The sequence below is a fragment of the Gracilinanus agilis genome, chromosome 1 (genome assembly GCF_016433145.1).
Source record: "Gracilinanus agilis isolate LMUSP501 chromosome 1, AgileGrace, whole genome shotgun sequence".
Lineage (NCBI taxonomy): Eukaryota > Metazoa > Chordata > Mammalia > Didelphimorphia > Didelphidae > Gracilinanus > Gracilinanus agilis.
This window is the reverse complement of record NC_058130.1, coordinates 365,980,450-365,994,862: the sequence shown is the minus strand read 5'-3', so window position 1 is coordinate 365,994,862 and position 14,413 is coordinate 365,980,450. Positions and strand designations below refer to the sequence as shown.

Sequence of the window (14,413 nt, the reverse complement as noted above, 5' to 3'; positions counted from 1 at the left end):
ACAGAAAAAATACAGGACTTCATAGGCGGAGAAAAAAATAATTGATTACAGAGGTTGGCAGTACCATAGGGGTGAGGGATAACATGAATGATTACAGAGTTGAGGTGTGGTGGGGTGTAATATGATTGTTTGGAAAAAGGGAATGAGAGGCTAGCATTAACTCCTTCCTTTCCTCCTGTGACTAAGAAATGTTCGTTTGGGTCCATCTACAGGGACAAAGATAGTGGCCCAGACTTTTGGATAGTAAACTAGTCCTCCTGTGACTAAGAAATGTTCGTTTGGGTCCATCTACAGGGACAAAGATAGTGGCCCAGACTTTTGGATAGTAAACTAGACATTCTTGAAGGATGGCTTGGTAGTGTAAAGATACTGGACCAGACTTGCTGCATCCTCCAAGAATAGCAGAATTTCTTGAGGCAGAAATAGAACAGTGATAAACAAGAGAACTATGTATCTAAACTTAACACATTTCAGACCAGGTAAATTTCTGCAATAAGGTTAGAACAAAGAGCCATGACTTAGCTAGTTATTGGAGAAAAGTCAATTAATTGTAAAATAGAATCAATTTAAAGAATCTAGAATCAACTTAATGTTCTTACTTCTTTAACCATTTCAGATGTCATCCTCTCCCCCCCATTTGCTTACTACTTATTGTATAAACAACCTCTCTTTAATCCCACCCCTATTTATGTGAGATATCTTTCTCCATCCTTCCTCTTCCTTTTCTAGACCAATTAATAAACATTTATTAAGTACTTATTATTTTCTAGGCCTTTGCTAAGTCATCTCACAATGTATTCTTCTCTACCCTTTCCCTTTTTCTTTTGATATATAATCACAATAGAACTACTTCTAGGTTTTTCTAAGTCTCCTTCTATGGCCTCTGATGATGATCTCCTCATATAAAAATTTAACCACTTTAACTTTGTTTTAGTCCCTTATGATTTCATCCGGAATGCTAGGAAATCCTCTTTATTTTGTTAAATGTGCATTTTTTTCTCTACAGGATTATAATAATTTTTGCTGAGTAGATTATTCTTGGTTATAAGCCTAGATTCTTTGCCTTCTGGAATATTATTCCAAGCTTTCCACCTTTTGATAATGGCTGCTACATCTTATGTTATCCTAATTTTGTGTCCTTGGTACTTGAATTGTTTCTTTCTGACTGTCAGTAGCATAATTTTGGATTTGAACTATAAAATTCCTGGAAGTAAGTCTTCATTTTGGTAATTCTTTCAGGAGGTGACTGGTGGATTCTTTCAATTTTTAATTTCTACTCTGGTTCTAAGATATCTGGACAGTTTTTCATGACTGTCTTCCTAAATCACCCTGGATTGGGAAAAAAATGACTCACTGTGACTTCTTGTCTGTCAGTGAGCTCAATGACAAAAAATATAAGGAAAATCTGCAATCAGAATTCAGTTATGTTCATTTTCTAAATCTTCGTCAAGGAGATATGTGGAGAGGGCTAGATTGTGATGCATCCTCTCCATCCTCTTGGCTCTCTTCCTCCTAATTTTAACTACATTGGAATTGTTTGTATAAAACTATTAATTTTGCCTAATCAAAATTACACATTTTGTCTTTTGAGAGCCTTTCCGTTGTAGGTTATTTTATGAACTTTTCCTTTATCCATATTGTGAAAGATATTATATTCTTTTCTCCTCTAGTTTATTTATAATGTGACCTTTTACAGCTAAGTCATGTATCCATTTGAAGGTCCTGCTTATATTTGTTGTAAAATATTAACATGTAATTAATTTTTGCCAGATTGATTGCAGTTTTCCTTATATTTTTTGTCATTGAGCTCAATCTGTTGAGATCTTTGCATTTAATCAAGATTATGCTATTGGTTACTATTGTATGTAATGTACTTTTTTTGCCTAGTGTATGTTGTGTATTTTTTTTCTACCAGTTGACCTCTGTCTTTTAATGAGTACCAAATAATCAAATTGTTTTGATGATTAATGCTTTGTGGTATAGTTTGAGATGTGATACTTGAGGTTCCCTTCTTTCCTGCTTTTTAAAAAATGCTTCCACTTCTGGGTTAAGATAGTGGCAGAGTAGAAGCAGCTTACTTAACCTCTCCTCACCCACACATATAGGACTCCTCAAGAAGACATAAAAACAAATCCAGACGAAAAAAGGGACCCCACAACAGGGCGCAGCATTGAAGGTACATGGGATTGGGGTATTTCCAAGCTATAAAGGGGTGAAACAGCTCTCACTAAAATGTGAGCTGAGCAACCCCTCCCCCACTCCACACCACCTACAATGCCAAAGCCAGCTCACAAAGAGTTAGAGCAAATTTGGGGCACCCATTAAGTCCTTGACAGCTACCTGGGACCACCAGGGCCTGCTCCTGAGAGCAGCAAGACTTAAGACCTCAAGACGCTAAAGAATGCGCGGACTTTGAACACAGACTCTGAGCGCAGACACAGTCACAGCTGCAGATGCGGATCCTGAGCTCATGTGCGGACCTTGAGTGGGAACCCAGTGCAGAGGGGTGTAAGACTGTGGAAGCAGCGCCCTGAGACTGTTAAAGGAGCTTCGGGCAGAGGGACAAGCAAGGGGACTACCAGGAGGCTTGACCCTGAGAACAACTAGACCTGTGACCTCAGGAGCCTAAAGAGCACAGACAGACCCTGGGTGTGAGGATAAAGCCGAGAGGGCGCTGGGCTAACGATGGCAAGCCAGAGACAAGAATCCCAGAAGAGAAAGATCAAGAAGAAATCCTTAACACTTGACAACTTTTACACAGAAAAAATCCAGACAACAGAGCAAACAGCAGAGGAGAACAAACAATTAATCATATCCAAACCTTCCTAAAAAAATGAAAACTGGTACAAGCTATTGAAGAGTTCAAATCTGAGATTATGAGAAAGATGGTAGAGAACTGGCAAGAAAATAACAGTTTAAAAGGCAGAATTTCACAATTAGAAAGTGAGGCTCAGAAATCAAATGAATTGATAAGCAAATTGAAGACCAGAAATGACCAGCTGGAAGCCTTGAAGAACCAAAGAGACCAGATTCAAAAGGAAAACCAAAAGATTATAGCCGAAAACCAGTCTCTAAAGGCTAGAATTGGGAAATTAGAAAAAGATGCCCCCAAATCAAAAGAATTAATAGGCAAATTGGAGACCAAAATCAAACAGCTGGAAAACAGGATAGACCAAATCGAAAAGGAAAATCAAAAGAATATAGCAAAAAACTAGTCTCCAAAGACAAGAATTGGACATGTAGAAGCCAATGATCTCTCAAGACAATAAGAACAAATACAGCAAAGTCAAAAGACTGATAAAATAGAAGGAAACATGAAGTATCTCATTGAGAAATTGACAGATCAAGAAAACAGGTCTAGAAGAGATAATCTGAGAATCATTGGTCTTCCTGAAAAAGCAGAAATTAATAGAAATTTGGACTCCATACTAAAGGAAATTATTCAACAAAATTGCCCCTAAGTTCTACAACAAGAGGGCAATATAGACATTGAAAGGATCCATAGATCACCCTCTACACTTAACCCTGAAAAGACAACCCCCAGGAATATAATAGCCAAATTCAAGAGCTTCCAAGTAAAAGAAAAAATATACAAGAAGCCAGAAAGAGACAATTCAGATATCAAAGAGCACCAATCAGGAACACACAGGATCTGGCAGCCTCCACACTACAAGACCGCAAGGCTTGGAATATGATATTCAGAAAGGCAAGAGAACTGGGTCTACAACCAAGGATCACCTACCCATCAAAACTGACTATATACTTCCAGGGGAAATTCAATAAGATAGAAGATTTCCAAGTATTTGCACAGAAAAGACCAGGACTAAATGGAAAGTTTACTATACAACCACAAAAAACAAAAGAAACATGAAATAGTAAATAAGAAACAGAGGGGAAAGAAAGAAAACTCTTATTTTTAAATTTGCCTCTTTAAGTGCTTCAATAAGATCTAATTATTTGTATTCCTATATGGAGAAATGTTATGTGTAATTCTCTGTAGTGAACTCTATTCACTATTATAGTATCCACTATTATAGTAATTAGAAGAATTATTCACAGGGAGAGGTTGGAGTACTAAATGGTCTAAGATGATAAGGGGGTGGGTGGGAAAGAGGGGGGTGAATAGTAGAGGACACCAAGAGAAACTTGAATGAATAAGAAAAATAGGATATTCTATTACACACGAAGAGGGCATGGGAAGGGGAGAGGATGAATACTATTATAAGAAGGAGAGGAAGAGAGCATTAAGAGGTAATATTTAAACCTTACTCTCAGTGGAATTAACCCTGAGAGAGAAGAGTAGCTATATATCCATTGAGATATAGAACTCTATCTATCCCTACTGAGAAAGTCAGAAGGGATAAACCAAGGGGAGCAGAGGAGTGGGGAGGTCAAAAAAGGGAGGGAAGGAGAATGGAGAGGGAATTCATTAGGCCTTAAAAATAAAAAGAGGGGAACAACAAGGTAGGGGGTAGAAAGGGTAGTAAATCAAGGGAGGGGACAAGGGTTACTGGCAAATCACTGGTTTAAAAGGAAGTAGCCTAAGAAGAAGGGGTAGAATTAAGAGAGGATACCAAAATGTTGGGGAATACGCAACTGATAATTATAACTCTGAATGTAAATGGGATGATTGATTATACTAAATTAAAAAGCTTTATACAAACAAAAATAATGCAACCAAAATCAGAAGGGAAACAACAAATTGGGGAAAAATCTTTCTAACAAAAAACTCTGACAGGGGTCTAATTACTCAAATATACAAGGAGTTAAATCAATTGTATAAAAAATCAAGCCATTCCCCTATCGATAAATGGGCAAGGGACATGAATATGCAATTTTCAGATAAAGAAATCAAAAGTATCAATAAGCATATGAGAAAGTGCTCTAAATCTCTAATGATTAGAGAAATGCAAATCAAAACAACGCTGAGGTATCACCTCATACCTAGCAGATTGGCTAAAATGAAAGAAGGGGAGAGTAATGAATGTTGGAGGCGATGTGGCCAAATTGGGACATTAATGCATTGCTGGTGGAGTTGTGAACTGATCCAACCATCCTGGATGGCAATTTGGAACTATGCTCAAAGGACTATAAAAGATTGCCTGCTCTTTGATCCAGCCATACCATTGTTGGGTCTGTACCCCAAAGAGATCATAGATAAACAGACTTGTACGAAAATATTTATAACCGCGTTTTTTGTGGTGGCAAAAAACTGGAAAAAGAGGGAATGTCCTTCCATTGGGGAATGGTTGAACAAACTAGTATATGCTGGTGATGGAATATTATTGAACTAAAAGGAATAATAAACTGAAGGAATTCCATGTGAACTGGAAAGACCTCCAGGAATTGATGCAGAGTGAAGGGAGCAGAACCAGGAGACATTGTACACAGAGACGGATACACTGTGGTAAAATAGAATGTAATGGACTTCTGTACTAGTGGCAATGCAATGATCCAGGTCAGTTCTGAGGGACTTATGGAAAAGAAAGCTACCCACATTCAGAGGAAGGACTACAGGAGTGGAAACAGAAGAAAAGCAATTGCTTGAACACATTGGTTGAGGCAGACATGATTAGGGATGTAGACCCGAAACTACCACACCAATGCAACTATCAACAATTTGGAAATAAGTCTTAATCAATGACACATGTTAAAACCAGGGGACATGCACATCAGCTTTGGGGGAGGAAGTCGGGGGTGGGGGGGTGAAGGGGAAGGTAAGAACATGAATCATGTAACCATGATAACATTTCTAAAATATAAAAATTATTTTAAAAAATGCTTCCTTGGATTTTCAGATCCATCATCTACCCACTTTCATTAAATAACTTTCTTTTGAGGTTCATGTTATACAAATGTTATCCAATTTTGATACTTTTGTCTTGTTTCAGTATAATTTGTTGACTTTTAATGTTTTAAAATGAATATTCAATTAATTAATCTTCTGTTTTTCTATTTTGTTATTTATGTTCATAAGCATAGGATTTTTCGCTGAGGACAGCTTTAGCTGTATCCCAGAAATCCTGATATATTGTTTCTTTGTTATAATTTTCTTTTACATTGTTATTGTTTCTATGATTTTTTCTTTCACTCATATATTATTTAATATTTAGGATTTGATGGTTAAGTTTCCATTTGGGTCTGTAACTTTTGTTTTGTAGTTCCTTTACCAATTTTTATTTTATTATGTTATGGGCCATAAAAGATATGTTTCTATTTTTACATTTGTTGTCAACATCTCTGTGCCCCTAGTACATGAACTTCTTTTTATAAATCTTTTTCCTGTTAATTCACAGAATTTATTGTTTCTGAATTAAATCGTTAAATTCAACTACTATGTGTCTTGAAGTTTTTAGTCTTGGGTTTTTTCTGGAAAAATTTTCTAAACATTTCCTATATTCAGAAGTTCTGGGTAGTTCTCTTTTCTTATTTCCTGTTTTATAGTGTTAATTTTGTTTTGTCCTATTATGTTCTTCTTGGGAGTTTTAGGTTCCTATGTTGTTTCTGTGCATTCTGTCTTCAAGATCAGTATATTTTGCTTAATAGGGAGCATATTTTCTTTTAATTTCTTTGTTTTTTGCTTCTCTTCTTTCAGATTTTCCTTCATTTCTGTGTATTTCCATTCCCAATCTATTGTTTCCTCTTTTCTTCCTTTTGATAAGACTTCTCATTGCAAATTCCATTTTTTCTATTCTGCCCATTTTTTTTGCTACACAGACCTAAAATTCTGCTCTCATAATTCTCATTTTTTATTTGAATCACTCAGGAATAATGTGTTGTAGTTCCATGATCTTCTCAAATTCCAGAGGGTCCCCTGTTTCATCAAGTCTTTGGATCTTTTTGTTTGTTTGTTTGCAATATTATTAGATTCCTGAACTTACTTACTAGACCTAGAGACCATGTTATTTTGCTCAGCCCTCCTTTTCTTTCTGTATAATATTTTCACTTGGTGATTGCAAAGCTACACTTAAGATTCTCAGATCTCTTTACCCAGCCCTAACTTCTCTCCTCATCTCCATTTTTGAATTTCCAACTGCCTGTTTCATACCTCAAACTGAATATCCTATAAACATATCTTAAACTCAGTATGGTATGCTTCTCTCACATCCAAACTGTGTAGCCTTCCTTGGATTAGTCACAACCTTTCACTGCCTCTAGCAGCTCTCTAGGAGAGCAAGAAATAAAAAGTTCCCAATGTATGTTGGTAGTAAGATTTGCTATTCTTAGAATTTCCTTTGATGTTAAGTTGATTATCTAAACTAATTAATGAATGAATGAATACTACTAAACTGGGGATATTTCAAATGCCAATGCTTTAAAATATGTTTAATCTAATCCAGTGATTCCCAAAGTGGGCACTACTGCCCGCTGGTGGGTGTTGCAGTGATTCAGAGACGGTGATGGCCACAGGTACATTTATCTTTCCTATTCATTGCTATTAAAATTTTAAAAACATTAATTTCCAGGGGGCTAATAATATTTTTTCTGGAAAGGGGGTGGTAGGCCAAAAAAGTTTTGGAACCACTGATAATTGTAGGGAAATAGAGCTATATCTACAAAGAAACTGATTTGGTAAGTAAAATAACCAATTCAAGGCTCAGTTTCCTAATATTGCTAAGAAATAATATAAACTAAATATGTCTATATAAAATGTCACTTCTAAGATGGGACACAGTTAAATGAATAAATGAGCATTTTGTTAAAAAAAACCAAACTTTTGTAGAATTTACTTAAATTATGTCTTCTTAATGATTTAAGTCTTAATTTATCTATGAAATCCAGAATGACTGTATTGAATAGTTTTAAGGAGTACAGATTTTTATCTACTCTGTTGTACCATTTATATTAATTTCAATTTTTAGTTGAATTATTTCAAAATTTATACTTTCTAATATATTAAATTCCTAACTATTCTTAATTTTATGTCTCCATTATCACTTAATAAGAATTGCCTCCTTCCGTTTGTAAATATTAAATGAGATTTGACATTAAATTGCATTTCCTAATTTATATACTTGATTGAGAGACAGCATATCAGAATGGTTAAAGAGCTAGTTTTGTAACTAGAAAGTCTCAGGTTTTAGTTTTACCTCTGACACAATTCTACTTAACAACCCTGAGCGAGTCACTTCAATGCTCTAGGTAACTCTTGAAAGTTTCAGTGTCCACTTGTCTTGGTAGAAGGTACTTTCTTGTTAGAACCTGACACTCCAATTCCAATCCCTAGTTTATCATTCAGTCATGTCTGACATTGTGACTCCATTTGGGGTTTTCTTGGTAAAAGATATTAGAGTGCTTTGCCCTCTTCTTGATTTCAAGCCCAGTGCACTGCACCACCTAGCTGCCCATCTCTGGCCTATGTACTTGATTACCTTTCTTTATTTCTGATTGTTTCCTCATTGCCTTCTAATTCTGATGTATTCTGTGCTTTTGTCTACTTTAATGTTTTATGTAGTAACAGTTTTTAAAGGGTTTTTCACACGAGAGAGATTATTCTGCAGGATACCAGAGGGCAGAACTAACAGCCATGGGTAGAAGTTACAAAGAGGGAAACAGGATATAATTTCCAATCGCTAAGAATTAAGAGTTTCTCTGAAATGGAAATATGCTACTTTGGTAATATCTCACTGGAGGCCTTCAGAAAAGTTTGGAACCCAGTTGTTGGATTTGTTGTAATTTTTTTTTCTTTCTCTATTATGGGTTATACTTAAATGGCTGCTGAGGTTCCTTCCAACTCAAAAATTCTATGATTAATCAATCTATACTACCAGATTTGGAGAATAAGGGTAATTGGATGTCTCCCTTGTTTCCATGAACAAATTATATTTTAGTATCCTGGTGTCTCCACTTCTGCTAAAGATATTATTTTTAAAATTAGTTTAATTCATGGTGTAGAATATATTAGACTTTTAGGTTGCTTATCCTTAAAATTTGTATGTGTATGAATTCCTAAGCAGGAAATTTTCCAAAATGATGGATCCTTCTTAAAATCATAGGATTTTAGAAATGGAGCAAACTATATATAGGTCATAAGATTTGTCTCCTTCATATATAAAAAGGTAAATAATTTTAATTTTAAGTCCAAGGTTGTAACTTATCCAATTCAGTGTTTTTAATGCTGGATACTTTTGATAAAATCTTAGATAACATTACTACTAACATGATTCTAACTTGAATTAGAATCACCTTCAAATTTTTTAACTTTTTTTGGTTAATGAAATAATTATTATGTATTATCATTGATAACATCTGGATTTAAATATTTCTAACATGCATTTCTTTAAAGCAAGCAGTACATTTATTGAAAGTTGAATTTTAAACACTGTCTAATACTGCTTAACGTCTTATAATATTACAAATAATTATGTGTTATATGTATATAATATTTTGGGGTATAAGTTTACAAACTTATTAAATGTTTTATTTATCTTGCAAATAGTAATTTCATACATCTAAGAAAATGTTATTTTCTGAGAGGAAATTTATGATTAATTGAGGGAATTGTGAAATTTTAAAATAGTAATTAGTCCATAAACATTGATTAAGCACCTACTCTGTTTTAGGCATTAAGCTAAAAGCTGGGCATACCAAAAGGGGCAAAAGTTTTTCTTTCAAGGAGATTCGAATCCAATGGAGGATACAATAGTGAATCAATATAAACAAACAAGTTATATATAGAATAAATAATTCAGAAGGGAAAGACACTAGAATTAAGCAGGACTAGGAAATAATATTTGAAATTAACCATCACTAGCCAAATATCCACAGTATTCCACAAATAGAAGCTATAAAGAGTAATTGAAATAAGAAGTTTCATTTTTAAGGACTTCCTTTGAGGAATAGCCAAGGAACTAGATTTTTTTCAATATACTTTTTAAAAATCTTGAAAATTTCCCCACCCATTGGAAGCAGTTTATAATCAGCTACTTAAAATTTTACATGTGTGTCATTTGCTTAGAGTAAGAAGTTTTATTAAAATAATGGTTCTGGTTTAAAGAGTACACATTCTTTTATTCCACTTGTTGATAATTGTCCTTTTCCTAAATTTTTTAACAATTTAATTTTTTAACCAAAGTAGTTAAGCTAATTGTTATATTAAAATTGTAAAAGTCATACCTAGTTGGTTTTTATTATGATGAAATAGTTTTTCATCTTTATTGTCCTATTATTAAACTATACAATTATACTTTACACCATGAAGAATATAGTTAAGATTTTTTCCTTCTGATGCCATCATTTAGGGATCAGAGTTCCAGAAGAGTTACTTCAGCTTTGTATTTTTTTGTCTGTTCGTGACAAACTAGCTACTGTACATTCACATAGAGCAGTACAGTCCTTGCCACTGGCAGTCTCTCTGTGTGACACAGAGCCTGTAGGCTGACATAAAGTGCAGCCTGTTGTGAACTGTTAAGTGGGAGCCTGCCAAAAACTCAGCAGACAGAACTAATTGGGGAGAAAAAGGATTTTTGTGCCCTTATCTCTCCCTCTTCCATTTTTTTTTTACAAGACGGATATTGTTAAAGTAACTTGTTTATGTAAGATTTGTCTGCCTCTATTTTCTCATTGCATGAATCATTTTTTAACTTCAAGTCTTACACTGCAGGTCACTGAGCACTTCCACATGGTGGCTGGCAAAGGACCAAGCTCAAGACACGCAACTCATCACAGTTGATGAAAAATTGGTAAGGATTTTTTACTACATGCAGTTATGACTCTGCCTTTAGGTTATTTCTACACAATAGTGATTCAGTATGGTGTGTTCCTCAAGGAAAGAAATATAAATTTTAACTTCCAGATTCAGAGAATGCTTTTAAACAGAAACATTAGTAAGCCACAAGAAAATGTGTTAAATACTATATGTAGTCACATACATAAATATTAAGCAACAAATATGAAATTATGAAAGGTCCATAGTGGTTACATTGTGGTCAAGCTGCAATGAGTAATTGATTTTGATTTTGTCTTATAAATTAAAAAAAATATAAACTATTTGTCATCCTCTGGTTTAATGAAATTGCAGTATATTTGCCAGTCCTTTAAAAAAATCAAATGTATTAGGTTTTCTTTTTTTCTAAAGAAGCAAAGTTTAAAGAACCATGCAAAGTTATTATTACTGTATACATACCTCGTTTCTGCATATGCATGAAGGTTAGATTACAACTAGAAACAAATGCACAACATTCTTCTGTTAATCAGTAGCAGATTAGAATTTTGGCAACAATCTCTTATAAAATTTTTCAATGTGTGGTCCGTTACTTTAGATGCAACCTGATATTTATGCTTATATTCTACAATGGCATAATTTTTGTAAAGCTTCCAAGACTTCTGGTGAAAATGTGTCATAGCATAAACCTGCTTTTCATTGTATTTTTGAATTACCATTGTAGAATACATGGATGTGTTTCTTGATTACTCCCCTTCTGTTTGTTTTTCAGCCTTATATTGTTCATCTTTAGGTAGAAAAAGTACCAAAAATATTTAAAGCAGAATGCTAGAAGTATACATTCACACATATAAAAGTTCCTAAATCATAACAAATGTACTCAAACCTTTATAATGAATACTTAGAAATTGCAGTTTAAGATCAGTCCTTATATACTTGATTTTATTTGTTTAAGCAAATTTAAAGCTGATGAATTAAAAATCGTATATAGAGATATATTTTATATATGCATTTGTATACATAAATTAAAATTCTGTGATCCCATGTTAAAAACAGGGACCATGCAATAGTAAGACATTGATTTGGCTTTAGAATTACACATAGAGATGAGTACAAGTTGTTGTTTGGTCTGTGATATTTTTGTGTCCCTGGTAAGTATCTTTGAATTTGCTATATTTAGTTTATAAATTTTTGAATTGTGTTATTTCTTCCATTTTGCAAGTTTATTAATATAAATTAGATTAAATTCAACAAGTAAATTTGTTAAATACATGTTAAATTTTTTTACAATTGGAAAAAAATATTTTTCAAAAAAGAAAATTTGATATTAACATTAAAAAATGCAAGTTCACATGGCCTAGGATAATAACCTTTGGGCTACATATTTCTTACAGGCCTTTCTAGTTCTAAATCCTATGTTCCTATAATAAAATTATTCATAGAAGCTTAAAAATTGAGACTTGAAAAGAAACTCAGTTACTTTCATGAGAGAACACCTATTACAGTATACCTGACAGGTGCCAGCTTGTGGATCTCCATTATAAATCTTAAACCTATCACCTCTCAAAGCAAGCAATTCTATTTTTTGGATAGTTCTACTTGTTAGGAAATATTTCCTTAAAATCAAGCCTTAATTTACTTCTCTTCAGTTTCTACTTACTGTTTTTTCTTGATTGTCTGAAACAAACAGAACAATCCATCTTTGTAACAAACTCTTAAATATTGAACATGACTTTCATGTCCTCCTGAATCTTCTTTTTTCAAGCTAAACTTGCCTATCCTTTCAAGCAATTTTTATAGGTCAAGATCCTTCACCATTCTAGTAACATCTTTTGTAAACTGTGGTTCCAAGAACTAACATAGTACTTGAGATAAGCAAGAGCCAGAGACAAAAGATAGACAGCCCAGGTGTTTCACGGGAAGTCCCCCCAAATCAAGAAAATTAGACTCAGCACTTAGGTGAACCCCTTGAGACTAATAGGTCTCTAATATTTTAAATTACTTCTTGCTAAACTGTACTGATTAATACATTTTGAGCCTGGATAACTAGGATGATGGTGGAACCCCTCACTAGTAAAAGGAAAGTTAGGAAGAAAAGAGTGGTTTAGGGAAAAAGATGAGTTTAGTTTGGGATTTGTTGAGTTTAAGATGTCTACAGGATATTTAGTTCGTAGTGTCCAGTAAGCAGTTAAAGACTAAGTTGGGGTGTCAGTAGAGGAGTCAGGGTTAAATAAGTAGATTTGAGAATCATCACCGTAGAGGATGATAATTGAATCCCTAGGAGCTGATGAAATTACAAGTGAAATAGTATTAAAAGAGAAGAGGAAAAGGCATAGGACAGAGCCCTATGGAATACCCATGGTTAAAATAGGCCTGACCTGGATGAAGGTCCAGGAGAGGAGACTGAGAAAAAGTGGTCAGATAAGTTAGAGGAAAACTCAGGAGAGAGTTTTTAAAAAAAACCTAGAGAGAGAATGGTTGATAATGTCAAAAACTGCAGAGAAGTAAAAATTTATGAGGATTGAGGAAAGGCCATTAGATTCCAGTTTCAATTGAATGAGAAAGTCAGAATCTAAACTGTATTAAGTTAAGAGAATGAGTGGAAAGGAATAAAATAGAGGCATCAGTTATAACCTTTTCAAGGAGTTTAGCCACAAAAGGCAGAAGAGATATCAGGTGATAGCTAGCCCAAATGTATGGATCAAGTGAGATTTTTTTGAAGTTAGAGAGAGATAAATGGGCATGCTTTTAGGCAGTCACTATCTAGGGCAGTAATGGCGAACCTTTTAGAAACTGAGTGCCCAAACTGCAACCCTCACACTGCATGTGAGCCCCCTTACCTTACTTCAGATAGGGGAGAGAAGAAGTGCTCCCATTGAGTTGCTGGGCAGAGGGATGGGTAATGTGAGAAATGTCTTCAGGTGTACCTGGAGAGGGGAAAAGGAGCAGCCTCCTCCAGCACGTGTACCATAGGTTAGCCAACATGAACCTAGGGAGAGATTGAACAGAATCACTTACTTGTACATTGGACAGGGAGAAGGACCATCTCATTATGTGAGACAGGTGAAAAAAATAGTAGCAGTAGTCATCTGAACATGAGGTGAGGACAGAAAAGGGAGCCTTTGGCTAATTGTATTTTCAGTAAAATACAAAGCATTGTTTTTTGCCAAGAAGGGGTAGCAAAGGAGCCATGGGAATTTTGAGGAAGAACGAAAAGATTTAGAAGGCATTTTATGTCTTTGCCTTGTACCAGTGAGGGCCCAGTTAAGCTTATGTAACAGATTTGTAAAAGATTAAATCAGCACAGTTTTGTGATCATCTGTCAGTGTCTTCTTAACCAGGTTGGAGACCTCATAAAATGACTTTTCTCCTCTTCTTGGCTTCATGAAAATAGCCTTTCTTTTCCTTAATCCAAATGCAGGAGACTGGTTCAAAATGGTCTGATGGTCTGACAGCTTTCCTCTTCCTCTAAAAGGCTGGAAACCAGGAAGGAAATCATGTGGGATGAAATGACATTTCTCCTCTTGCTTCAAAGGAAGAAGACTGGTGCTTAAAAGAATGTCATTTTTCTCCCCTTACTAAAAAGGGTTATTTTTAAGGATGTTTTTTAGTTATTGCGTATGAGATATTTGATGACAGTTTTTTGGCTTTTAAAAGCATAACGATGTATGTACTTAGCATGCATAAAATGTCAATCCTCAGGAAACATGCACTTGTATAAATGACCTTTTTGCCAGAAGTATGTTCTCA

At 34.6% G+C, this 14,413-nt stretch overlaps 1 protein-coding gene across 1 annotated transcript in view; it reads left to right on the top strand.

The window, feature by feature from the left end:
* Nucleotides 1–14,413, top strand: part of NDUFS4 (NADH:ubiquinone oxidoreductase subunit S4) — a 169,823-nt gene that overhangs the window by 91,102 nt on the left and 64,308 nt on the right. The window contains exon 2 of the mRNA XM_044681169.1: nucleotides 10,591–10,682. Within this exon, the coding sequence (XP_044537104.1) occupies nucleotides 10,591–10,682 (92 nt within the window). The remainder of the gene's footprint in view (nucleotides 1–10,590; nucleotides 10,683–14,413) is intronic.